The sequence below is a fragment of the Camelus bactrianus genome, chromosome 25 (assembly GCF_048773025.1).
Source record: "Camelus bactrianus isolate YW-2024 breed Bactrian camel chromosome 25, ASM4877302v1, whole genome shotgun sequence".
Lineage (NCBI taxonomy): Eukaryota > Metazoa > Chordata > Mammalia > Artiodactyla > Camelidae > Camelus > Camelus bactrianus.
Genome location: NC_133563.1, coordinates 22,371,404 through 22,399,003, shown reverse-complemented (window position 1 = coordinate 22,399,003; position 27,600 = coordinate 22,371,404). Strand labels below are relative to the sequence as shown.

General features: G+C 39.8%; 2 protein-coding genes across 13 annotated transcripts in view; one reads left to right on the top strand and one right to left on the bottom strand.

The window, feature by feature from the left end:
• COLEC10 (collectin subfamily member 10) overlaps window positions 1-27,600 on the bottom strand; it is a 401,773-nt gene that overhangs the window by 140,723 nt on the left and 233,450 nt on the right. For 4 of the 12 annotated variants that reach the window (XM_010972584.3, XM_045508467.2, XM_074352959.1 and 1 more), the window contains 2 exons: window positions 12,079-12,217; window positions 4,856-4,942 (listed from right to left, as the gene is read on the bottom strand). The gene's annotated coding sequence lies outside the window, so the exon portion shown is untranslated. Of the gene's footprint in view, window positions 1-4,855; window positions 4,943-12,078; window positions 12,218-13,507; window positions 13,630-20,464; window positions 22,583-24,592; window positions 24,671-27,600 lie in introns of those variants that run through there. The other 8 variants (XM_045508463.2, XM_074352957.1, XM_074352958.1 and 5 more) reach the window with 4 other exon arrangements.
• On the top strand, window positions 157-27,600 carry TNFRSF11B (TNF receptor superfamily member 11b). Its single transcript, XM_010972588.3, has 5 exons — window positions 157-1,038; window positions 18,484-18,853; window positions 22,643-22,834; window positions 24,436-24,660; window positions 26,384-27,600. Exons 1-5 carry the CDS (start codon window positions 1,009-1,011, stop codon window positions 26,770-26,772), a joined length of 1,206 nt encoding a protein of 401 aa, XP_010970890.2. The 5' UTR covers window positions 157-1,008; the 3' UTR covers window positions 26,773-27,600.

Genomic DNA, 27,600 nt, shown 5'->3' with positions numbered 1-27,600 from the left:
AAACTGGTGAATTGCAGGACCTCAGAATGGGACCACACTTTAGACGTGGTTGGAGCCAACTTCCAGACAAGCTGGTGGTGGGAGTCCGTGGGGAAGGCAAGAACCACCAACAGCTTGGGGGCAGTGGGAAGACCTCGAAGAGGCAACTCCAGAATTTCAGTATGTAAGACACTAAGGTACCGATAACCCTTTGATGATGATGGTGCTGACCAAGAAAATAGCGGCCAAGGTGTTTCCCAGCCTGCAAGGCTTTTCCTGCCCTGACTGTCTACCCCAGACAACAAACAGTGACCTGTTAAACACACGTAAGTTAAGAGAAGTTCCTTGTATATGGTTTATGCAACTTTGTTGATTAATGACTGCAAACTCCCCTAACTGTGCGCTCTGAGACAATGCAGTGCATGAATAAGAACGCTTGTGTTTTGAGCCCCCAGAACCCGCTAGGAAGGGGGTCAGACAAAAGTGGGACACAGTGTCTGGAACACACTGCAGGCATCGCCCGGATCTTGGCTGAATCGGACGCTCAGGGTGGAGGAGCCCGGCACAGCGGCTACTCAGCGTGCGCCCGGCCCTCCCACCGCTGGTCGCGGCTGCCAGGAGGCAGGCCGCTGGCGGGAAGGGGCCAGGAAACCTCAGAGCCGCGCGGAGACAGCAGCCGCCTTGTTCCGCAGCCGGGTGGCTTTTTTTTCTCTCCCTCCCGGGGGCCAGACATCCCCGCCCCACCCCCTACTCCCACCTCTCCTGCCGCTTCTTTCCGCCCTGGCTCTGAAAGCGTTAACCCCGGAGTTTTTCGCACCCTCCCCCCGCGTCCCTGCTCCCGCCCAAGGTTCCTAAAAAAGAAAGGTGTAAACTTTGGTCCAGATAGGGAATGAATGATCAAAAGCCAAGCCGAAACTTCCTGTTGCCCGGACACTATATATAACGTGATGAGTGCACCGGCTGCGGAGTCGCACCGTAGCGCTCGCCCCGCCGCCGCCTCCGAGCGCCTGAGGTTTCCCGGGGACCACAATGAACAAGTTGCTGTGCTGCGCGCTCGTGGTAAGTCCCTGGCCGGCGACGCGGGCGTTGATGCCCGGGTGCCTGGGCAGGCTGCCTGCCTGCCGGTCTCCCCACCTCCCAGGGGACTGATGGGGACAAAGCTCAACTCGCTCCCTCTTCCAGCAGAGATTTGGGTCAGGTTGGAACAGATCTCTTTTCAAGCTGGTTGTGCTTCTCCTAGGGTGTCCTTTTACACTGGAAAGTTCCTGCTGGTTTTATGGGGAAGAGAGAAGAGCTCTGGACCTTTTTTATTTGAATGAGTTTTATCCATTTTATTTATTGTCTTTCTTCATCTCAGATGATTTACTCCATCTTTACTTAGTTAACTTGGGCGTTATTATTATTAGCAATAAAGTGGTCCCTTATGATCAGAATAGAGTGGGAGATGTCAGCCTTCTTAAAACTATTATAATTAGAATAAAATTTGGATGCAGTGAATATGATATGATACATCATTAGGCTCATTCCCCATTTAAGCAAATATTATGGAGAATTTTTAATAATTGGCACCAGAGAAAAGATCTCTGTCTCTCTCTCTCTCACACACACACACTTTTTTTACTGTGAAATGTAAAATTTAATAACATTTTATTATTAAAATGGGTTATTTCAGTTCTCAACTTCAATATAATGTGGAGAATATGGTGAGATAATGTTAATTATATTTTAAAATATATTTAAATAATTAAGGTTTAGCACTAAATAGGTTAAAAGTTATTTTTAACATACTATTTGGAAAAGAAAGGAATTTCTATAACTTAGCTCTTTTTTTTTAAATTTAAATTCTAACCAATCAAGTTAAAAAGACTTGTATGTAGATTAGTCTATGATCAATGATTTACTTCCTTTATGTCACCAGAGTGTGGAGTACACTGAGATATGAATCAGACATTCATGAAAGGATAGGAAAATCCATATTTAAGCCACATGTATGTTTTTGAAAGTATTGCAGTAACTGCTTGAATTTCAATGTCCAACCCACAAATAGTGGGTGGGAGGCTAGGGAGTCTCCCAATCAGTTCTTGTATCTATGGGATACACAGACATAAGGAAATAAGTAAACAGCAACGTCACTGAAGAAGAGGTAGATTAACACAAGTCCACACTGAAGTATGCTAATCTTATGTACCACTACATATATGTTGTGTGTTTTCATATATCATTATTCCACCAATATGGAGAGAATGGAGAACATTTTAAAACGTGAAGCTTTATTAAAGCATGACACTTAGAGAGAATGACACAAATCATAAGTGCCTACTGAAGTTTCTCAAAGTGAACCTTGTGAGCCAGCACCCAGATCAAGCAACACTGCATTTCCAGCATCCCAGAAGCTTCCTGGGCTTCCTCCCTGTCATCACTATGGCCAAGGCCTGAGAAATCAATATTCTAACTCCTAATGCCATAGATGAGTTTTGCTTGTATTTGAACTTTATATAAATGAACTTTATGTAGTTTCTGTGTGTGTCTGGCTACTTTCACTTATGGTTTTACCGTGATATCACCTCCACTGTTGGATGTACAAAAGCTCACCCATTTTCACTGCTGTATAGTATTCCACTGTGTGGCTACACCACAATTGATCTACTTATTCTAGTTTTGGGCCAGAATAAATAATTCTTCTATTAACATGGGCACATTTTTATTCTTCCTAGCCTTTTGTATTCTGTCAGAGATTTAATTAATAATAAACATATTATCAGTGGTTTTTAAATTCTGGAATTGCCATTATATATGTACCTAATAATAAGTGTTCCTAAACAGACAAATGTTTTGATATGTGGCATGTATATGGATATAGATATGTATGTAGGTAATATAGCACCTACTAATTGTAGATGATACAGCATTATCAAAAGAGAAAACTTTTATTGTGTCTTAAACACAGTGAATACTTTAAATAGGAAAATTTCCCTTTTCCTTTGTATATTTTCTGAGATTGACTTTATTTTATAAATGATTGGAAACGGACACTTTGTACTGACACATGAATCATACAAATGCCCTTTTGTAATCATCAAGATGTAGTTCTAAGAAACGGAAGCACTACAGGTATTTGGTCCTTTGTACCAGGTATGCCACTGGGCACTAGGGACAGAATGGAAAACACAGACACCGTTTCTGTCCCCATGGATCACAGAGCCTAATGGAGAAGGCAGATATTGGATGTATAGTGAGAATAATAGAAAAAGAAGTACTAGGTGACTTGGGAATAGAAAAGATCCTGCCTTCCAGGATCTTATAAAGGAAGTTGCTGTGCAGTAGCTATGAGTTTGGTTTCTTTGGATGAAAATTCAAACACCAGGACCACTACTTGATAAAAGATTGTGGGCAAGTTACATCTCTCTTGAGTTTTAGTTTCCTCCTTTACAAAATAGAGATAATAAGATGCACACATGCAAGATAACCACATAAAGTTCCTGTCCCATAGTAACACCAGCTTATAGCCTCACGCTTACAGATAACTGCAGGACGACCTAGACCCAAGTGAATTATATAAACAAAGTGTTGATGGTGCTCAGAGGAGGGAAAGATGGCCACTGACTACTGCTTTGAAGGAGGACTAGAATGTTTCACTGTTGGAGATAAAATCAAGGCATCCTGAATCTAAGAAGTAGAAGAAGGTAAAATTGTTTGGCCAAGTAGAATCTTAGATTCTTTCTGTAAAAGCAGAGAGTATGCTGGCAGGCAAGCAGTGTGGGGGGGGGGGGTCATTAGGACTAATGCCGGAGTCCTGGGCTTTCTGGAATGCTCACTAATGCAGTTAGAGACCGACTCTGCAAGGGGAGGCAGTCACATCTCCTAGTCATTTCTTTCATGTTGCCCAAGATGCCTCCTGATACCCTGGGAACATCCTGGCCTAGACTGAGTTTTTAACTGGTGGCTGAAACTGCCCGTCATGGAGTGCCAGAACCACTTATTGGCCTTCTCAAAGCTAAGCTCTGAATTAATGTTATGTTCCTAGGATTTGGGGTAGGGGGCAGGGGTGAAGGAGTGGGAGGTCACAGATGGCTTTTTTTTTCAGGACAACTGCCTGATATATCTGTCTTCCTGATTTTTTGTCATTTTGTTGTTGTTTATTTTGGTTTCCTCCCCCTCTCCCAGTGGTTGAGTGTATTTGTCTAGCCTTCCTGTTTGTTTAATTTAAGAGAATCATCCCTCTGAAGTTTGTAGGAGAATCGTATATACACTCAGTCCAAAAGAGTCCTGAACTTTTGTCCTAGCAACCTTGCTGGCTTCTGTCACCCATCAACCATCCACACAATTCCTAATTTCAATCTGGTCTTTAATTTTACTTCTTAGGTTAAAACCACAGTTGTCAAACTCCACTGGTAGGGGAAGAGAGCATTCTGTGCCAGATGCTTTATCCACTTAGTTCTAGAAGGAGAGCTGCGGCGGTGTCTGTCAAAGGGGCACCAACACACTCCAGTGTTCTTGCTCTCCTAACCGCTAACTTGCCAGCTGGGTTTTGCTCTAAGCAACCCTCAGCCCCCCTGCCTGCATGTTCCCTTTTCCTAAAAGCTTTCTGTGAAAAGCATTATTTCCTTCTGCATCTCATTAGCCAGTAGCATTTCCTTTAGCCTGAGTTTCTCCTTTGCAGCCCAGAAACAGAAGACTGGGAAATATACTGCAGAGAAAGAGTCGTTGTATAAAAAATTATGTTTGCATTACTCAGGCCTTGCCTGATGATGCCTGGCTGCCCCTGATGTTGCTACTACGAGCCGAGATGCCTACATCATCAGTGCATTTATGTGTGTGAGTGTGTGTGTGTGTGTGTGTGTGTGTGTATGTGTGTGTGTGTGTGCGTGCGTCTTACCTGGTAGACGAGCAGTTCTCAATCAGATCAGACTTCTTCCATCCACTTTTAAAACATATGCTTTGCAACAACAAGTCCCTTGCTCTCCTGAAATGAAATTTAAAGCACATATATTTTACCTACATATAGAATTAAACAAAAATCAGTATACCAGCATAACTATACTAAAAAGGAGAAATAAAAGGAAAGTAATTTATAATAAAATAAGCTTCACTAGAAGACTTAATGAAGTGGTGATATGTTAGCATCTTTATGTAGAATTGCCATGAACAGACCAAGAGGAACAAAGACAGGAGCACATGTGTCACACTGGTATTCAAAACCATGATCAGTGTTGGCTTTGTTGTTGTGATTTTTTGAAATGGTACACAAATCTCGCTAAAGTTTTACACAAAACAAAGTACAACCCTCTATCAAATTTTATGTTGTAAATTCCTGGAAAATTCAATATGTATAAAAATCATGCAAAAATCACTTTATATATATATACTATATATATATATGTATATATATACATATATATGTATATATGTATATATATACATATATATAGATGTATATATGTATATATATAATGGAATTTGAATCCAGGTTCATATAATAATAAACAGGGTTTTTTTGTTTTTTATTTTTATTTTTTTACTTAGAGCACTTATATTAGTCGTCCATAGGACATTTAAAAGTGTGTGGGACATGCGATTATTCTTGATTATTTGGGACATCTAGCAGTTGTGACAACAGAAATCCCCCACAAATTTCCAGAACTTCTAGGGGATAGCACTACCCCTGTGGTCAACAAAATATGAGCTCTTTGCAAACACAGGTTTTCATCTGATTCATATTTATAGCCCCCAGGTCTCCGCCGTGCCTGACACTAAATTTGTGTTTGCTGAGTCAAAGGAGCTACGGTGAGATGTGCTAGGATGTTTGTATAATCTACCATTGGTTTCCATGGATACGCCAACAGAATTGAGCTCACTGTCAGAGATTTAACATTCTAACATGAGCTTTGATCTCTTTTAAAAATATAACACCCTACCCACCTGACCAATATTTTAAATATTCCTTTGTCCCTTTCTACTATGAAGGTATGTAGCAATACCTTCATAAGGGTCCCTTTTTAAGAGGGCGAAAAAATGAGCCAGGTTTATAATACTGACCCTTGCAGGTGCTACCTAACGTCAGGTGAACCCCCTTCCTGACCTTCCCATCAAGTGTCCATTTTTGGTTTAATAAATTTGATACATTCATAAAATATACCAAGAGAGATGTCAAACAGGCAACTGGATTTAGAAAAAGTTCAGAGTGAAGGAGAAACTTGGACTGAAGATTAAAAAATCTAGGTCATCAGCGTAAGAATGGGTTTTTAAAGCTATAGGGACAGATGATTTCACAGGGCAAGAGAGGAGGGGAGGAAGCAGCCCCAGAGTGCATTTCTGATGCTGATAGGTAAACAAAATGCAGATACAAACAGTAATAGCAGCCATGTTTAGAAAAGAAAACAAAAATCAAAATCAAACTTAGCAACCCACAAGAGCAGGAACTAGTCAATCGGAAATCCTAGCAACATCTGTAAACTATCTGTGCAAGAAGAAAGAGTGAGGTATAGCCAACTTGAAATACACACAGTATTTTTATGTGACATATAATTAGTTTTTGGAACTCACTACCACAGAATATTTATTTTGGGGTAACTAGCATAGAAAGTCTAAAAAAAGAATTCTTTTAGACAGTTGTAAGGGATAAGAATAGTGTTACAACACATTAGGTAAGAAGCTGCGTGGTACCCGCTCCCTCTCGCTTTTACCTGGCCTCTCTAAATGAATGTTCCCGAGGCCAGAACAGTCTACAGACACACTAAAATGGTTCCTGCCAGCTCCAAGGTGACATAACTTCCCAGGTGCTTGGGTAGCTCTTTTTTCACCCCAATTTCTCAGAAGCACCTGAATCAGCCGGACCATAAATGGACAGAGGATGAAGGAGGAAAGGAAATGTTCTTTTTGAAGCCCTTCTAAAAAAAGTCATGTGCTCCCAAAAGCCCTGATTTATTACTTTCTTAGTGGGATTTTAAAAAATTCATCTCTTTAGTCTTATAGGTTTAATACTGTGAAAACATTGTTTAATTTTCTTTGAAGCATCTTCTGTAAAACTAAAAAAGAGTCGCCTTAGGATTTTCACTTCAATTTAGTCTGCACCTTGGAAGCATTTTCTGTGAGAGCCTCTTAAATAATCAACTATAAAAATAGAAAAATAGGTGTCAAGATGAATTTAGATTTAAAACAAGACAGTAATTCATCTAAGCTTTCTGACTGCCTTTGGTAAATTCAATTTTCTTCTCTGATCTTTGATCCCCAAATCTCCCTTGTCATGTAATGTTACTTTCTTATTCAAAAAAGAAACCCTATTTACTTTATTCTTGGAAAAAATATGGATATCAAGACCCTATTCTTTAGAAAGTTCCCCCGCCCCACCATCAACTGGCACCACCACCACCACAAACAAGAAGTAATTTAGGATTTCAGTTATGGGGCATAGTGACAGTAAGACCTCTCTCTGCAACAGCAGACAAGAGACAAGGGATCTTATTTCTCAGTTTTGCTCTAGGCTCTGAGGTCCAGTCAGTGACTTCACCTCTCTGGATCCTACTTTGCTCATTTCTAAATTAGGGGTGTTGGACCAGGTGCTATGTGGCAGGTCTGCTTTAGTTTTAAGCTTTTGTCATTAAAATGAATTAAACCTTTTGATTATATATCACTTAATATTCCAAACATACAAAAATCAAATGGACTTATTTATCTATGAAAAAATATACTAACGAAATTAAAAAATACATATTCTGTTGCCATTGTTAACGTTTCTTCTGCCCAGTTACTTTCACTGATAGGAAATTCTGTTCAAGTCAGTGAGATCACAAGAGGAAGCAGCTTTTGAACTGTTACCTGCTTTTAAGTGGTAAGACTTCTGTGTTTTAGGATCCCAGGTTATTCTTTTAAACGAAAAACTATTTTTTCATTCTGAAACAAGCCCTTTTTGTCTTTAGCTAGGATTCACAGAAGTCGTTAATGCGTGTATTTTTCATATTCTATTTAGTTAGAAGCCAGTTCAAGACATTCCCTCAGGACTTACTAAAGAGGTATAATTATGGTCACCAGCAATCTTCTTAGACTCCTTGAGCAGAATTTTGAATTTGCATTCACAAGGAAGTACTTGACGACTGCACACTGCTCTTTGGAATAAATGTCAAACCTTCAGCTGGAGTAAGTATGGCCATGTGTAGGCTAGCATGACCATTAAATACGCCACTGGGGTACTACACGGGCTGAAAGAACCCTCTGATCCCACACTCTGTTTCCTGTCTTTTCTTTTAATATCCAGTAAAAAGGGGGAAAATTTAACTAGACTGTGCTAAAATAAAGGTCAACTAGAAAGTATGAGTGCTGTCTATTGAACAAAGACGTAGTTGTTAGCGCTGTTTGTAAGTGTCCTCCATTCTCCTCCCTTCCAGAAACATGGTAAGACTGTACTTCCCAGCCCCCTTTGGCAAGGGAGGGAGGGGTGAGGTTGGGGGGTGTGAATAGTTCTGATAATGACTTGGGAGTTGAAATGATCTAAGTCACTTCCAAATTAGAGCATCTAGTCAACCTGTATATGACCCCCAACATTTGTTTCTCTTTCCCTCTTTCACAGCCAACCAGCCATGTCCCAGACATTAATTTCTATGTCATCCTAAGTCCTGGACAAAGGGCAATGACAACAGCCTTCATTTGCACAAAAATCCTCTGATGCAGAGATTGGTATCTATTTTATGGACGAGGAAACTGAAGTTCAGAGAAGTTAAGTAACTTTTTCTAAGGTGACCTAGCTGAGAAGGTTTTTCTGCCCTATGGGAGCTTCCATCTAGCAGCTGAGTTCACTGAAAAACATTCATAAAGCAGAGCAAAGCCTCTGGGTTCCCTCAACTGGAGCTCTCTTCTCTGCGGGGGTTAAGGATGTCCCAGGATGGAGCTCAGAGTCACATCCTTGGGCAAAGTGATTCCAATGTATTTTTTCACCCTTTTTTAGCTCCTCCTTCAGCTGGAGGGGGTCCTGGCCTCCTTACTAGACTTGAGTTCTAAGTCCAGATCCCTTAGGATTTAGACCACGAGGCAAACACTTTATATATTAATTCCTTATTAGGAAGTGCAATCCTAGGGAAGCAGGAGTGAGCAAAAGAAGAGTAAGCCAAAGAGGAAGGACAGCGAATTCGAGGGGCTGCATTACTGAGAAGCTGCTGCTCGTGTAAAGTGTGACTGACTGCTCAGTCTCACAGGGCCGTCTTCCAGAGAGGCTGTGTGAGAGCGGCTGCATTTTAGGGACAGGACAGAGAAGAGGATTTACTCACCAGGACAGATGACTGATAGATAGATAGATAGACAGAGGGTGGCATGGATGGATGGATGGATGGACCGATGGACAAAAGACAGATCTTACTGAAGTTTACATTGTTTCACAGGTGATCATTTATATGCCTGTCTCCCTGGTAACTCCACAGGTCCCCAGAGGAAAGAGTCAGTTGTTAAAGGCTTAGATTCAGAAAGGATTAGATTCGAATCCCAGCTCAGATGTGTACTAGCTCTGTGATTTTTGACCAGTCACTCAACTTCTCTGAGACTCAGTTTCTTCATCTATAAAATGGGGATCCTACTGTCACCTCAGTGGTGGCTGGAGGGGATGGATAACAATAGCCAGTGAAGAAAGGGCTCAGTATAGAATGGACCATGTAATAATATTATAATATATATGCTATTTTTATTTATCATACCACCCAGAGCTTCCAGTACGACGTTTCCCATGTTGTAGGCACACAGTAAATGTCTACATGTTCAACTCACACCCTATTTTAGTCCATTTCCATTTCTACTTTCTATTCCATTTCACAACCACCATGGCTGATCTTTTCTAACTTTCTCTCACCAGCTGCCCTTAACCATATATTGGATTAATTGGGCTTCAGTCTACATCATTAGCAACTAAATTGATTCATAAGGCAATGTGAGCAATGTATTATTTTCAAGGAAAGGCACTATAGAAGTAAAACGGAATTTAAACACTGATGTTAAAAAAATGGCAACATACTAAAATGTATTGCCAATTCTGAGCCCAAACTGCCAGGGACTGTAGCTGGAAAAGTTTGAGGTAGTAATGTGGGCCCTGTGCTCGTGAAGTGGGCCTGAAGGGGCACAATTATAAGAGAAACTGCAACCAGCCCTGCTGTTGAGTTGAAATTTTGAGAACTGATGTTATATCTTAAATCTGGTGATGAACAGAAGTCCGAGAGAAAAAAATACTCAGCTCTGAGAGCCAAAATATAAGAGATTTTTACGTATCTCCTTTGGAAAGTTTGAAGGTTTACCTGCATTACAAGTTCTTTTTTCTCAGCAATGTTCTCCTTTATGCGTTAATCTATCAAATGTTAATTGTCTGTAGAACTCCTCTGAAGCAGCAAAAAACATCATAAATAAACCTGTCCTGGTGTTTTTGGTTGATTCTAAACACAAGGTACTGCTAATTATTTTTAAAAGCCTCCAAACAACTAAAAGAAACTTCTTGAAAGGAACTAAAAAAACCACATTTAAAATTAACTTTTACCTGGAGACAGTTCTTCAGCCCCAAGGGAAGCAAAAGTGTAAAATCTGGCCCAGGGATTCATCTAATAAATCATAATTGCTTGTGTTTCCTTTTCCCTGTTTACTTAGTGAAAGCTGTTGGCAGCAAACCAGTTCCTAATAGATGAACAGATTTTATGCATTTGCTCTGCTTACCTGGAGACCTGATCCTGGCTATTGTGGAAATTATTAAGCAGTGGCAGAGCCTCAGGTGGGAACCTGGCAGCAGCAGATAAACCTCTCAGATGATCTGTCTGCTTTTTTCACACATTTACTTTTAAAAGGGAAACTAAATACAAACAGAACCGTGCATGCAAAATGCCAAGCAAAATGAAAGCTGCTTTAAAAAAAAAAATCTTCCTTTAGGCAAATTCTGTCATCACTATCATTTTACAGATGAGAAAAATGCAGACGTTGAGGTCGTCCTTGAAAATTTATCCTTTACCTGGTGGGTATTTATCTGCGTCTATAGCATTACGCGTAATCCTAATTACACATCGGAGGTATTCAATTTATCTATCAAATTGAATAAAATAAAATTAAATATATTGAATACCTGCTAGGTATAAGACACCGTACACCATCTAAGGTGTATGGAAACAAATACTTTTCTAGGGCCCTCTAAGCTAATCTGTAGAGCTGAAATATTTCACTTAGACCAAGAAAGTTATACAGGTTGGAAAGATACTGAAACTGATTTTAAAAACATGTCAGAGATGCTTTTTTGGGGAAATGATTAAGAATAGTATAGATAATCAACTTGTGGCACATTTTAGGTGGGTTACTTCCTACTGAACAAGAAACTTCGAAGTGTCTCCAAAAATGAGTCTTTCCCCCCATTTTCCACCTCCTGTGCAATTAGCATATGTGAGGACTGACACTTGTCTGGAACCGTATTCCTTACCAAGTTTACTTGTGTCCCTTTACTTACTTGAAATACAGCAATGGGACAGGAATAGGTATTCGCACTTCAGAGGTAAGATACTGACCAAGGGTTACTGGTCGAACTGAGTCTGGGACCCTGGTACACAGGTTCCCAGCTGAACGTGCTCCTGTTAATTCACACAGATCTAATGGCCATGCTGTGCACTTATTAGAACTTATTATTCATTATCCACTTAGTGTTCTTCTCGAAACTTCCCATGATAGTCCTACTTTTTTTTTAACCTTCTCCTTTTCATCCCATCTTGCAAATGTGTGTAAGTCCTACAGGTTAACATTTAATCTCTTTTGCTGGTATACAATACCCTTGGTTAATGCCACCCTACCTCTCTGCTTCTAGAGCCATTTACATGCTTGCCACCGTGAAATCTGTGTCTTCAGCTATATTTCTGTCTTGAATACCCAATACATGTATCTACTTGTCCACTAGACATCACCCCTTGTGTCCCATAGTTGGAAGATGTTCCAAACTAAATTCACCGTCTTCCTCCCTTCATGTTTCCTTCTGCTGTCAGTACTTAATGGCAACGCCACATACCGAGTAATCAGAATTCATGGGCGCGTTCTTCACTTGCTCTTTCTAGTACCAGCCTCCCCCTGCGATCGGCTAACGTCGTATCTATCCCTTCTCCTTACCATTGTCTGATTTTGGCCTCTTATCATTTCTGACCTGTCGAGCCTCTTCTTGGTCTTCTTTCTCCTCTCTTCTACCTCCGACTGTTTTGCAGTGATTTAGGAGTATTTTACATCAGGCTGGGCCTTTGGATGAATATGCCTACAAAACAGGAGCATTAACTTACTCAACACCATCGCTTAGCAATATTTCCGGAGCCTAGTAGTTTTTTCAATAAATGTTTGCTGATTGAATGAAAACATAAATTATTGGAGGAAAAAGGGAAGAAGTTACTTCACTCTAAGACTATAGAAAATCAAATAAGCTAATCTTCATAGGAAGAGAGTTTTTTGTTTGTTTGTTTTTTTAAATAAGGTATGTACTTTACACTACAAGAGATCTTTAGGACATTCACCACGATATATATCCTGAATGTTTCCTTTCTTGGCTAAGACGAACTATAAAATGGCATGGTTTCCAAACTGACCAGAAGTTTAGCTAACTCTGGATAGTCCTCAAATAGTTCTCTGCGGCGAAGATCATGACGAGGGATCACAAAAGGAACTCCCAAACCAAGTAGTTATTTCAAGCTTTGCGTGGGCACCTTTTAATGAATTTTCCATAAACGGAAACCCACTGGGTCACTCATGGTTCTGCATACCAGAGAGTAAGCCCAGTAGTATGGGATTGGCTGCATTGCATCATTCAAAAATAACCTCGCTGGAGGAAGTGTGCTCTTCTTGTGTCCTTTAAGAAGCAGCATACACGGGTAGACTGCTGTAGTCCAATCACTTGTCATCTGAGAAATTTCCATCTCAGTGCCTCTGGACACTAGTCGGCACAAAGAAATAAAACTTGTCACTTCATCTGGACTTGGGGAAGGCTTTGGTTCATCTCACATGATCTCCTATCTCTATGCTCTGGAGGCTTACTTTTGGACTATGCATGGAGGCTGTAATGTAAGTGAGAGCATTTGGTAAATGTTAAAGGATTTGGCCAAAAATCATACTCAATGGCACATGCTCTGGGTTTTAATTCTGCCTCCACTGATTACCGTGACCTAGGATGGTTAGTCATTCTAAGGCTCATTTTTGTAGCTGGTCGAGGCTTAACGATGATAATGGTAATGCATCCTAAAGTAGGTACAAACCAAAATATTATAAAGATTATGTTTTAGTCCACTGCCTGGCCCAGAGTAGAGATTAAATGTGCACATGTTAGAATGGAATAGACATCCTATCTTCACACTGCCCATGTTTGCTTCTGGTACATACCACCACATCACTGTACTTCTTAAATATGAGGACTTTTCATTAGAAACTTTATGTTTGGGACTAAGAGTTATGTGATTAATCGAAAAAATCAGTTAAAGCATTTAATAATAAAATTATCAATACCTATATCTTAAATATTTTATTTTGACTCAAAACATTTAAATAAACATTCATTCACCTGTGTTTTGAGAGATATCCAAGGCTCTTCTTGGAATCTGTGTTAGCGGACTGGAGTCCCACACTGTCTTTCTTACAAAACCCTTATCTATAACGTACTGGCCGTCCACTTCAGTTTTGGAACTGAAAGACATTTATGAAACAAACTGACTACATAATCCTTCCAGATGTTCTCTCCTTTTTGTTTTCATAGTTGTTTCAGTGACTCCAGATTCTATGGCAGGATTTTTTGTTTTGTTTTCATTTTTTCTTGCCTCATTTTTATCAAGTCATCCCCTAACCATTCAATTTACTTTTCATAGGAAAATAATTTTTTCACACCCATCTTTACTGGTTTACATAATAGTTAATTGAGTCCCCTAACTATAATTGCAAGGGCAGCATATACAGATACATGTATACAATGAGCATCAACAAATTCAGCAGCAAACATACAAGTGACTTTTGCTAAGCATGCATCTCCACTGGTGAATACAGACAGGAGACAGCATGCTAAAGGAAAAGGCATGGCTGAGAATTTAGGGTGCCAGGGCATCCACCAGTTTTACGGAGAGAATGGAAGGGATGGGTGAATCTGAAAACTGCATACTGGTAAGAGAGTTCTACACTATAGGCATACCTCAGAGATATCCTGAGTTCTATTCCAGACCATTACAACAGAGCAAATCATACGAACTTTTTGGTTTCCCAGGGTATATAAAAGTTGTGTTTACAGTATAACATAGTCTATTAAGTGTGCAATAGCATTATGTCTACAAAACAATGTCTATCCCTTAATTAAAAAGTACTTTATTGTCAAATAATGCTGTCATCAGAGCCTTCAGCAAGTCACAATCTTTTTGCAATAATAAATTAAAGATCATTGGTCACAGATCACCACAACAAAAAGAATAATAATGAAAAAGTCTGAAATATTGCAAGAATTACCTAAATGTGACACAGAGACACGAAGTGAGCAATGATGCTGGAAAAATGGCACTGACAGATGCTCAACACAGGTTGCCACAAACCTTCAGCTGTTAAAAAACACACCTCTGCGAAGCACAATCAAGTGAAGCAGAGTACAACAAAGTACGTTTGTAAAAAGGTGTTTTACAAATAAAACAGGGTGGAATAAGAAGTAGGAGGGGGCTAGAGCAAACCATTTGTTTCCAAGTTCAGTGGTTACTGAACCCGGCGATGTTATTATAGTGGCAGCATATCAAAATAGTGGAGCTAGAAAACGCTTTGGAGAACAACTAATTCAAACCACTCACCACTTTCACCCGCTACCATCACCTGCTGATGTTTGATAGGTGAGGAAAGATGGATGGGTTTGAAATAGAATATTCTTTAACACTGCCCAACATTAAAAAAAAAAAAAAAAAAAAAAAAAAAAAAGGAAGGTGAAGAGAAGGACAAAGCTATTAGAGATGGAGCCTTAAGTTAAGTGTCTTTTCAAGAAAAGAGGCATGGCAGTGGGAAAGGGTGGCTTCAGCAAGGATTCTGGGCTGGTGGGAAATACTAGGTTAGAGAACTCTGGGATTTCCTTCAAGGATTAGGTCTACACCGAAGGATCAATAGATAGGGAATGGGAAGAGGAAATGAAAAAATGGTGAGAAAATTCCATTTACTTTTTCTTTGAAAGAGTCAAGCATAAAACACCCCCAAACAGAGTGGCCTCTTTTATCGGCAGGACTTTATGCTTCTGCAGAGGAACCCTCGCACGCGTCCTGGCTTTTCATGAGTATCTGCTCAGCAGTGGTTATGCATTTCACACAAAAAATACTTTTGAACTCTTCTTAGGCTTTAAATATTACCGGCTGGCAAAGGAGAGAGAGAGCCAATGTTATGATGATCTGTCCTCCTTTGGCATCTGTTTTCATTGCTTTTCCAGGAAATGCAGAAGCAAATGAGTGACAGGACAGAGATGAAGAGATGTATTAATTTTGCCCATCCTCTGTCCAGTAACTGGTTCCAGAAATTCTGTGAGGGAATTGGGGCTAACCAGAAACGGAGACATAAGCATCCAATTTTGGCCACACAGCGTTCTGTTTTTTTACCAAAGTGGAAGATTTTCAAGTAAAACACAAAGGCCCAATAGAACTTGCTGAAAACAAGTCTGCAGTTTCTTAAGGCCCTCCAATTTTTAAAAATATATATGATAATTCCTTGTGGTGGCCTAGGAGAAATGACCTTCACTAATATAATTGCTTTCTAACCCTTAAGTCAACTTGATTTACTGTTTTTTTTTTTTTCTCTGTGGATTCCTTTCACCTCAGCTTCCCTGTATTTTGAAGAAATGGCAACTAATTTCCAAAGCATGGTTTCAGGAAACCAACACTGTCATGTCCAACTGCCTAGAAAAATACAAATTGCATCAGTATTCTTGGTCAGATCTTCTATTTGTGTGGCTGCTTCTAGTGAGGAACATAAGCCCCATCTGTAGGGTTTTCCCATCTCATCCTCATCACTTCTTGGTAGGAGAGAAAAGGGTCAGCTGGTAAGTAAATGAGCCGTGTTGGCGCGGGGGAGGGGGAGCGTGACGGGAAGTCAGGCAGGAGGAAGCCCCAGGACCGCTAGCCCTCCCAGGATGGGGCTCACTCAGCAGTAGGGAGCAAAACAAAGGCATCACTCTGGACCTCTGAGCCAGGCTTCTTGGAAGAACAGAACCCTCAAAAGTAGCTTTTCAGGAAATCGAAAGTGAACATCAAGAGAAAAAGGCATTTATCATTGCTTTCATGTGTCTTTGCAAGTGACATCAGGAAAACTTCATTCCCTAACATCGAAGATTTTTAAAATACTGGAGCTGAACCCACACAAGGGGCCTTGAAAGATATAATAGGATATAGTCAAGTGATCAAGATCAAGCGACAAAGCCACTTCATCTTGCTTCATTTCCTTCAAAACACTGATCATTATTTGTGATTATGTATCTCTTCCCTTCTCTGCTCTCTGCCTTCTCACTAGCCTGTGAGCAGCTTGAAAGCAAAGAGGGTCTTTGTCTTCTGTGTCACCGTAGGCTAAGTTCTTCTATAACACTTGGTACACGGTGGTTGCTCAGTATCTATGTGTTGAATGAATAGATTCCATCTCTTTCTGAAAGATCCAGACCAAACCACAGCTTTCACCCACGACTGGTCCATTTCTTTCTCCTAATGTTGACCCACTTTCTCTGAGCCAATAAAAAGCCCCAGGGAAATTCAAGAACATACTTTCCCCAGAAACCCTCGGGTTATGAGGGTGTCTTGAAAAGACCACAGAAGCAGCCCTGATTTTGCCCTGTAGTCTACTTTTTGTTGGTTAAGAGTCCTTGACATCACAGCCCTCTGAAAATTGTTCTCAGTTAAAGGGTCCACGGCCCTTGTTGAGATGTTTTATTCTTTTCCTCTGGTTAATCAGTTCATATTAGGTCCGGACAGCCCTGACGCTTGTCATGTCCCAATAGAAGTGAATGGAGTTACTTATTAAAATGCCCAAATGCTTATGAAAAAGGCCATTCTTCACCTTTGTCTCTCCAAATTCAAAAGGGAGTGCTGTCTCCCAAGCTTGGCACATTTTTTCTTGGGTCAAAGGGTTTCTGTGAGATTTCCTGAGTTCTGCAAAGCAGGGTTTGGAAAAAATAATTGTGTTTGGCCTGCCACTTCCCCAAAGCCTGAAAATAGTCAGGGTTGATCCCTGTACCCAAAACAAACAGTAAAAACCAAGCAAACCACCCCTACACACAAACAGCGCTGATTCTTCTAATTAGTGTGAGGAACTACTTCAACGTTCCCTTGAAGACCTTTTGAGATCTGGAATACAAGACAGAATGCCCATCTGGAGCTGCCCTCCCAAGTAGCACTCTTGCCCGCAAAATCTTTCTCTCCGCACAGACCTCTTCCGCCATTGTAGAAGGGAACTTCTGAAACCCTGCCTGCTTCCTGAAGTTTTTCCCAGTTAACCTGAAGAGAGGTGGTCATTTAATTTTCTAGACATCATTCACCTTAATGAGACTCAAGACTGTGCCATATGATGTTCTGGAGGAAATGTCAGTCTTAAAATTCTAGGAATTTTCCAGTAGATTATAAACGTCACAAAGACAAAGATCGTATCTTATTCACTAGCATACTCCTGGTATATTTCCGGTAGGCATTCAGTGCATATCTGTTGCATGAGTAAGTGAATGATCAGAATTCACATTACATCGTAGAATGGGAACATTAAAGAGAGATTATCTAATCCTAAATATGGCTACCTGTAATCACCCCATTTAAAGATTGTAATCTCTCCACCTTCCCCTCTGTATTTCTAATCTCTTTGACTTGCTCATTTTCTACATTTACCTTCTAATATATAATTTATGTGTAATTTGTTATTTATTTTCTTGCTCCTCCAGTTGGATTGTAAACTCCTCAAGAGCAGAGTTTATTGACTATTTGATTCACTCCTGTATCCCAATTGCCTAGAACAGAGCCTGGCACAAAATAAGGTCTCAATAACTATCAACTATCATCAAGTGAATCAATGAAGGAATATTTATTGAGTATGAACAACTCCACACCTGGGAATCAGAAATGTTTAGGGATGTAAATCCCAGGAATCTACACTTTCATCAAGGAGTCTAGGTGACTCTGGTATAGCTGTTCTGAGAATCACCAGTCTGCCCAACTCACTAATCTAGCAACAATCCTAAAGCCCAGGGAGCTGAAGTGTCGCTCAGGGCACGTGGGTTATTTAGTAGTGCATCTAAGTGTAATCATTTCTGTTCTGATGAGTTTCCACTCCAGCCATCTGTGAGCTGGATTTAAGTCTTGCTGCCATCACCATCTTTGTCTTTGAGATTAAGCTACTTAGAAGAATGATGGCTTCTGAATTTATTTTCTGTGGTTGTAGCTCAGTTGGCAGGAAGGACATAAGGCTTCAGGTGGTAAAGGACTTTTTGAGGTTAATGCTTTTGCACAGAATAATCACCCCATTTCCATGCTAACATGCCACAATTTCCCTTTCTTCTTCTAGTTCCTGGACCTCTCCATTAAATGGACCACCCAGGAAACCTTTCCTCCAAAGTACCTTCATTATGACCCAGAAACCTCTCGGCAGCTGATGTGTGACAAATGTCCTCCCGGCACCTTCCTAAAACAGCACTGCACAGCAAGGCGGAAGACTGTGTGTGCCCCTTGTCCTGACCACCACTACACAGACAGATGGCACACCAGCGACGAGTGTCTGTACTGCAGCCCAGTGTGCAAGGAATTGCAGTACGTCAAGCAGGAATGCAATCGTACCCATAACCGCGTGTGCGAATGCGTGGAGGGGCGCTACCTGGAGCTAGAGTTCTGCCTGAAGCACAGGAGCTGTCCCCCTGGGTTTGGAGTGCTACAAGTTGGTACGTATCAGCTTCCAACATGCAGCCAAATTAATTAGCATCCTATAAAGTCAGGTAGTAGGGGAAGTCTAAGGGAACACGTTTGTCTTGATGACATTACAGGACAGAAAACTGCAAAGGTAATGGAACCTGCTGGGTATGTACTATGTGTCTGGATTGCTGCCAAAGAACCATTCCTCAGAGGAACACTTTGCCCCACGGGGCAATTTAGTGACAAATCTCAAATGCAGCAGATCGCTCTCTAATGAGACGCATGATGGATTGCTCTTTTTTAAAGGGACACACTCTGAGTTGCACTGTTTATAGTTGATCTACACCTCGGAGTTTCGCTTCGGCGTGGACAGCTTCAAACTGCAGTGCTTTTTGACAAACATCAGAAATGTTAATTGATACCAAGAGAGTAATTATGCTGATATTAATGAGGCTCTGGAGTGCTAACAATGAGTAGTTTATAATTAATTATGTAAAAAATGAGAATGGCTAGGGGAAATGCAGTTCATGATTAAAAATGAAGCTAGTTTTTCCTTTGGCAAGGGACTTGAGTGACTGGGAGGATAAAGACGACAAAGCAGCCTCTCTTAACGAACTTACTCTTTATCTTAGACAAAACAGATTGTCAAGCCAAGAGTAAGTACTTGTCTACAAAAAAAAATACTTTCCCTTTTTGCATTTTGAACAGCATAGGTTAAGGCCAGTGTGCACTGAATCTTTTAAAGCTGCTGCAACCCACACTTTTTTTTTTTTTTTTTTATAACTACATTCACGAAGCTTCAGTGTGGTCTGCACCTTCTCCTGGCCTGGGGAAAATTAAGAGTATTCACTCACTTTTCTGGAGGAAGCAGCAGTCAGTATAGGTTCCAATTACCCAGTGTGAAGCCATGTTTCTCAGCCTCAGCATTACTAACATTTTTGGGCTGGATAATTCTTTCTGTGGGCAGCTGTCCTGTGCATTGCAGAGTGGTTAGTAGCATTCGTGGTCTTCAGCCGCTAGATACTAAGAGCAGTCTTCCCCCAGCTGTGACAACCAAAAATGTCTCTAGACATTGTCAAATGTCCCCTGGACAGCACAGTCACCCTTGGTTGACAACCACTGGCTTGGAGGGTGCTAATTATTTGTAACTTTTTAAACTTTCAGCAGTTGTGATATAGAACCTAAATTACTATAAGAAATTTTAGGTTTAAGGGCATACAAAGGAAACATATTCAAAAATTAAAACCTACTAAGTTGAGAATTTTATAAATTTAATCACAGAAGGTGCAAATTGCATGACAGTCTCTTAAAATGCCTCTAGTATGAGTATTTGAGGGACAAATCAGTGACACTTCCTAGCTTTTATTGGATGATACTTTGGGACTCAAAAGCTAAGCCAAGTTGTAGGGGAGGAAAGCCCATCCAACAAAAGCAAATCCACTTAATTCAATTCAGTAAGTTGTATATACACACAAATTAATTAAGCAGGAACTATGCTGCTCAGAAACTACAAAGTTTTGAAAAAATAATGGAAATAGTAAGGATTTTTCTCACATAAGCATGAAACTCTGTTTGTACAATGAAGTCAGCAGGTAGACTGAAGACTTGGGACAAAGGGACACAGTTACTGATTTACTTACCTCTCTGTCCTGAAAAACCTACAGAGTAGTTCCTCATGGAAAAGAAGAGGCTTCCAGTCTAAAGAGAAGGCAAGATTCTGCAGTGTTATTCTATGAAGTATTTAGTAATCATTCCTCTTTGTTGTTTTGAAGTTAGGTTGTCTCCTCTCCCTATTTCACAGGGGCCTTTGAACAACACGGGTTTGAACTGCGCTGGTCCTCTCATATGCAAAGTTTTTTCAGTAGCAAATACTGCAGTATTACACAGTCCCGGTTGACTAAATCTGTGAATATGGAACCCTGGATACAGAGGGCTGGCTGTAAAGTTAATAGTGCGATTTTCCTCTGCACAAGTGTTGGTGCCTCTAACCCACCACCGTTCACGGATCAACTGCACTTACTTCATTCTGTTAATCCTGTAATTTTTTGTAATTGCTTATGGCCAGCATGGTAAATTCTCAACTGAAAAGCAGAACTCCTCTGGCTGCTGCACTTCACACTTTACCTGCCAGATTATACCTTTTATGTTTCTGCTGATATTAATGAGGCAAAATCATTTACTTAGATGGATACATCTTTTCTTATAAGAAATCCTATCAATCATAAAAGACGGAAGTCCTGTTCAGAGAGGTCATTATGTAAAGCCTCCAAATATATTAAGAAACTTTCCTTCTATAATTCTTGGATTCCTCTTGTTAAAGAGCTTTAAAGTCTCAAATACCTGAAAGAATATCTTGTACGTATGACTTTCTCACTGGGACGCAGGAGACCCAAGCCGTCAATGTGTATGTGAAGAATGATAAGAGTCTTCTTAATGCAATTGGCAAAGGAAGCCTTGGATCCAGATGTCCAAGACCATTTATTTCCAGAATAGCAGCAATGAAAGAATAGCATGGAATCTCTGTCTAAATATCTCTGCTTCTGATACTGTAGAATTTGGCGTGGAGTTGGATCCCATTTAAGGAGAGGGATGTAAAGTGGTTCCTAAGATGATGTCACTGCATCCCTGCAGATGGCATTTAATGTGTGAAGGTTCCAAGCGTGGTCCCCTCTTCTCTTTTTTTTCTGCCAACACTGTCATTTTTACTGGTCAGTGCATCATCAATCCCTTTAGAAAAGAAAGGGAGTCAGAGAAGAAACTAAAATCAACCCGTCGTGCTTTTTTTTTTTTTTCCCTTCTGGTTTTGGTAAAGGAGACAATAAGATGGCAGGTTGAAAGTTTTAATAAATGAGGTTCATTAACTTTCTGTAGCTTTCATTTGTCCCTTTCGTGTTTGGCATCTGGCATAAGCCAGAATCGGCCTGTGGAGGCTACATCTGTTCAACTAGCTTACACTAGATGGAGGCATTTTCATATGCAAATACACTGTAACATATGAGCCATCCAAGCATAGAGTCAAGGGTCTGAAGATGTTTATTTTTAATAGCATTTTTAGTTGTTGACTAGTTCAAGTTTTCCTGCCAAAGATTTCTCCACATTTACCAAGTATCTTTCCACCATGAAATAAAATGCCCTCACAGTCACCCTTCCCTGAAATTTTAACGACTGTGTTCTTTTAAAATGCAACCATTTAAGCAAACGGTATATTATCTTCCATTTACCAGGGAACTGCAGGCTTACACTTTTGAGTCCACAGCCAACTTTATTGCCACCTTCAAAAGTTTATTATAATGTTGTAAATTTTTACTTCTCGAGGTTAGCATGCTTATGAGTTGCTGCACAATTAGGATTCAGGAAAGAAAGAACTTCAGCAGGTGATTGGAATTTAACGATGCAGCATTCAATGGGTACTGATTTCGAAGAATATTATAGCAGTTACACGGCTGTTATTGTGAGGATTTCCCAGAAGTAAGTGTGTGGAGAACACGGTTGACAACAAGATCCCACTGACACTTCAGCACAGGCAGGACTAATTGAATAGCCTTCTCTTCATTCCTTTTCTCTCACATTGTGTGCTTTGTAGGTAACAGCAAAATAAATTTGTGGTTGGATTACAAGGAGGGGAGACTGCCCAAGGGGCTGACTGTAGAAGTTTTGTTCTATCTAATGAAGTGAAAAATGAAAATGCCTGAAGTTTTCTGCAACATAATAGGAGCAGTAAAAACCAAGTGAAAAGTCTTTCCAAAACTCTGTTAAGATGGTATTGGCTGCGAAAGTATTTGAAAGGAATTCGCTAAATGGCTTGGTATTTTCTTTAGGAACCCCGGAGCGAGATACAGTTTGCAAAAGATGTCCAGATGGGTTCTTCTCGAATGAGACATCATCTAAAGCACCCTGTAGAAAACACACAAATTGCAGTGCATTGGGGCTCCTTCTAATTCAGAAAGGAAATGCAATGCTTGATAATATATGTTCTGGAAACAGTGAATCGACTCACAAATGCGGAATAGGTAATTATATTTCAAAATATCAGTCTTTGTACCACTTCTAAGTTGAATACAAGACTCTCCAGCCCTTCTTAGTCAAACTTGTATTTTCCCTTTCTTGGATTTTAACCAACTAAGACTGTTCTCTGTACATCACTGCTAAAGCCACAACTCAAAATCTTTCAAAAAGTCCCCAGCTTCTCAGTCATGCTCCAATCTCTGACACTTTGTCCCTTCCACACTTGAATCGAATCTTACCTATGGAGAAAGGGGTGGAGTAGTAATTATGTTTAATGCCAAATCATCAGTGTCCAAATTGCAGAATATTTCAAGTTAAGCATTTTTATCCCTTTTAAGAGTATCTGTATTATTAGCCAAAGTAAAAACTGGCAAATAAGAAGCACAGTGACATAAACTGATGACAATCAGAAATACAAAACTGGCTTTGTTCCTATCATACTACTAAGTTCTAAGTTCCTGTGCTCGTCTTAACCTCTTTACTCAGGAAAGGTCACTAGCTCCAGGTCAGGGAGCTATCTGAATGCGCTCCGTGTAGGTGATGGCACTAATCAGATTGGCGTCCTCACCTACTACCAGTCTAATCTCAGACCTTCTGCCAAGGACTCATCACACCAAGGAAGACAGGCCTTTTAGCATTTTACCAGCTTGACCCCAAATATCTTTTTGTGCAACACAGAAGTATCTGAAAGATAAGAATGTGGGCTTAGAGATTTAAGATTCAAACCCAGTTCCAACATTTTTTCACTTGTGTAGTCAAAATCTTAGACTAAGTCATTCAGCCTTTCTGCTTTCTTATTAAACAATGGAATGAGGGAAGCAAGAGTAAGAGGAGTGACCTCTAACTTTGGCATTCTCTCTACTTTAATTCATTTTAAATTTTATTTCTGTCATTCACTGAGCACTTACTATAGGCCAGGTACTTTCGCTATATGGGCTTTTAATCTTTACAAAAACATTGTGAAAGTTGTTCAAGTTAACATGTGAACTTGAATGGCAGAGCCAGGATTCAAACCCAGACCTGATATACCGACCTCACCCAGACGCTCAGGTCATTGTACCTCTTTTCTAAATGACATGTTCTTGTGTTTGTTTTCCAACTTAATGTATGCTTACACATCTGTAAACATCCTTGCTCCCAAAGTTAACTATGTGTCTGTGTGTGTGCAGAAAATAATATCCCATTTCAGATTACTTTTCAAGCTCCCTTAAAAACACTCATCTTGAAGTAACCTGCAGACACTAGTTTAACCTTTAATAAGTATTTAGTAGTTATATTAAAATATGTTAATATATACATTAAATCAGAGAATTTTTGCTGTAAGTTATTTATAGCAATATTATATTCTTATTAGACATTTGTTAAACTCTCCCCTACAAAGTGCTCTAAAAGAACACTAGAAAGGACATAAACCCAGTTGGACTGGCAAGCTGTCACTAAGGCCAGGCAACAGAAGGTTGACTTTACTCAGACTTCGCATCTTAGCATGCTGTATGTTGGAAAACTCAACTGTATTGGTGATGATTATTATTATCATTATTATTATCCATTAGACTTCCAAGAATCCAGCTGTTGAGTAAATCTTGATCTTCCCACCTTCCTTTAGATGTGACCCTGTGTGAGGAGGCATTCTTCAGGTTTGCCGTCCCTACAAAGCTTACCCCTAACTGGCTCAGTGTCCTGGTAGACAATTTGCCTGGCACCAAAGTAAATGCAGAGAGCGTGGAGAGGATAAAACGAAGACACAGCTCCCAAGAACAAACCTTCCAGCTGCTGAAGTTATGGAAGCACCAAAACAAAGACCAAGATGTGGTCAAGAAGATCATCCAAGGTATGGTGCCCTGAAATAAACAAAGAAATGAAAATACGTGTTTCTCATAAAACAGAAACAAGACTGTCTGTTCAGTTGTGTGGATGCCTCCCTTTGGGAAGTGTTGTTGGACTGAAAAAGTTTTCACTAAGTGACATTGGAGACGTTATTCCTTGAGCAGCTATACAAGGTTTTATTCTCACCTCCTCAACACCCCAATTTCTTATTAAAGGGCCCCTCTAAAAGGAGAGACAATGCATTTCAAATGCAGGACTGGACCTCAGGAAATCTGACTCCGGACCCCTTGGCAGTTTTTTCAGAGTCCCCTCTGGCCTGTCTAGAAGTTCTTTAACCACTTTGGCTTTAACATTTCATTTCCACCAAGAAACTGTGTTGTATTTATTTGGTAATTCTCTCCAGAGAGCCTCTAAGTGTCTTACAGATATCCTCTCATTAATCTTCACAATGCAGCCTATTTTAAAATTACCATTTTAATAGCATGTGTTGTGAGAATAAATGAGATATAGTCTACAAAGTGAGCTTAAAGCTAGTAAAAAGCAAGCACTCTCATGTTTTAGAGTGTTATAAAGAATCTCCTTTAGGAACTGTGTGTGTGTGTGTGTGTGTGTGTGTGTGTGTATTATGATGGGAGAGAATCCATAGGGGAAAAGTAAGTTTCATCCAGTGTGGGCTATAAGCTTTAGGATACACAGGAGAAAAAGTACTGACTTCAATTAGCTTTGGGAGGACATCCTGGAAAAAACAAGGGAGAGTTTTCATAATGCAGACAATGTCAACGAGAAATCCATCCTGCTCTTTTTGTGCAGTTAAATGAGTGAGGCGTCCTACACGGTCCTGAAACGTCAAATATCTGAAACTTGGCAACAGATTTTAGGAGACTAACATCTTTGACAGCTGAATGCTTTCACTTGTGCTAAAGAGTAAACTTTTCTTCTGTTTTTGGCAAACAAAATGTATTCTTTGAAAGTATAATTAGCCCCGAAGCAAAAAAGAAAGGGAAGTAGCGAATCAGAGACTTGGAATTGGAAGGGGCAGAATTCCCTATTTTATAAATGAGGACATTTCAGCCAAGAAAGATGAACTGACTTGCCTTAGGGCGCACAGACACTAAATGACTCATGTCATCAAGAGAAACGTTATTTACTCCCTCTTAGGTTTATGTCCTAGCTCATTCCTGAACTATTCTCTAGGCCGTGGGTATCCTACTGTTCTTTGGCCTCATATTATTGGGTTTTCAGATCTTTTCCTTTGGTGGTAATCCTTTGGTGCTATTTATTAAAGACCATTTGAAGCACCTAATTCTTCAAATGGCACATATATCAGGTATCAAGTAATGAAAGCTTATATTACAAAGTAGCTGACTTTGTGTTTTTTTCTGAAAGGTTATGCTTTTAATTACTCCAAATTTTCTTAGAAAACTGAGAGCAATGTGTCTATAATTTTCTACTGTCATTTTCCAAATTTGGGCTTTTTACAAAGTTGTGTTGGATGCCTAGACTATAGAAAGCATGTTACCTATTATAACACAAAATATTTAACTTAGTTATTAGAAATAAGTAGCATTACTTAAGCTCCCCCTCCCCCCCCCCCCAAAAAAAAGAAAGGAGAAGGTCCTTAAAATAAATGTATGACATTCTGGAGAAACCACTTTTGCCTCAGGTTCGTTTCATGGTGACTTTAGATAGATTATGTGAATGTCTCTTTGGGCTTTTGCTTTACGCAGACATCAACCTCTGTGAAAACAGTGTGCAGAAGCACCTTGGGCACATGAACCTCACCTTCGAGCAGCTTCGAAGCTTGATGGAAAGCTTGCCGGGGAAGAAAGTCTCGATAGAAGACATTGAGAAAACAATGAAGACGTGCAAATCAAGCAAGCAGATCCTGAAGCTGCTCAGCCTGTGGAGAAGTAAAAATGGCGACCAAGACACCCGCAAGGGCCTGATGCACGCCCTGAAGCACTTGAAGACGCACCACTTCCCCAAAACTGTCATTCAGAGTCTGAAGAAGACCATCAGGTTCCTTCACAGCTTCACCATGTACAGATTATATCAGAAGCTATTTTTAGAAATGATAGGGAATCAGGTCCAATCAGTAAAGATAAGCTGCTTATAACCGGAAATGGTCATTGGGCTGTTTCCTCACCATGGACCAGATTGAATGAATGAGTAAACTGTTTCTCAGGCACTTGAGGGGGGTACAATGACTTCTTTCTCATCACCAAGGACTAGATTTGGCCACAGGGCCTGAAAAGAAACTATGGTGTGGAGAAAGAACTAACTAACATCTCCCCCAAAAGTTTAATAAAACCCAAATAGTTTATCCAACTGACAAATCTGGTCCAGAATCTACTGACTATATTTTCCTTTGTTACTGCTTGCAGTAATTCAACTGGAAATAAGAAACTAGATTCCATTGTGCCTTACTAAATATGGGAATGTCTAATTTAAATAGCATTGAGATTTCAGCTATACTAGAGGCTTTTATTAGAAAGCCATTTTTTTCTGTAAAAGTTACTAATATCTGTAACACTATTATAGTATTTGCTATTTATATTCACTCATATATAAGGTTTGTACATATTACCATCCTGAAGGAAAATTGTAAGACTTAATTTTAGAAAGAAAAATATATATTCTGTTTATTATTATGACAAATGAAAGAGATAAAATATATTTTTTAACAGAACATTTGTAGCATTTCCTAATAGGTACTGCCATTTTTCCTGTGTAGAGTATTTTTGTAATATACTTTTACCTGTATAAGCTGTAATATCATTTTGTAGAAAATGCATTATTTAGTCAATTGTTTAATGTTGGAAAGTGTATGAAATATAAATTATCTGAATATTAGATGCTCTGAGAAATTGAATGTACCTTATTTAAAAGATTTTATGTTTTTACTATATAAACAACATCATTAAAGTTTTCAAATTATTTTTCA

Excerpts from the sequence above, each read along its gene's own strand:
- TNFRSF11B (XM_010972588.3), top strand. The coding sequence starts at position 1,009 with ATGAACAAGTTGCTGTGCTGCGCGCTCGTG. Across the intron at positions 22,835-24,435 it reads GACTCACAAATGCGGAATAG|ATGTGACCCTGTGTGAGGAG; the intron begins GTAATTATATTT and ends ACCTTCCTTTAG. Across the intron at positions 24,661-26,383 it reads GGTCAAGAAGATCATCCAAG|ACATCAACCTCTGTGAAAAC; the intron begins GTATGGTGCCCT and ends TGCTTTACGCAG.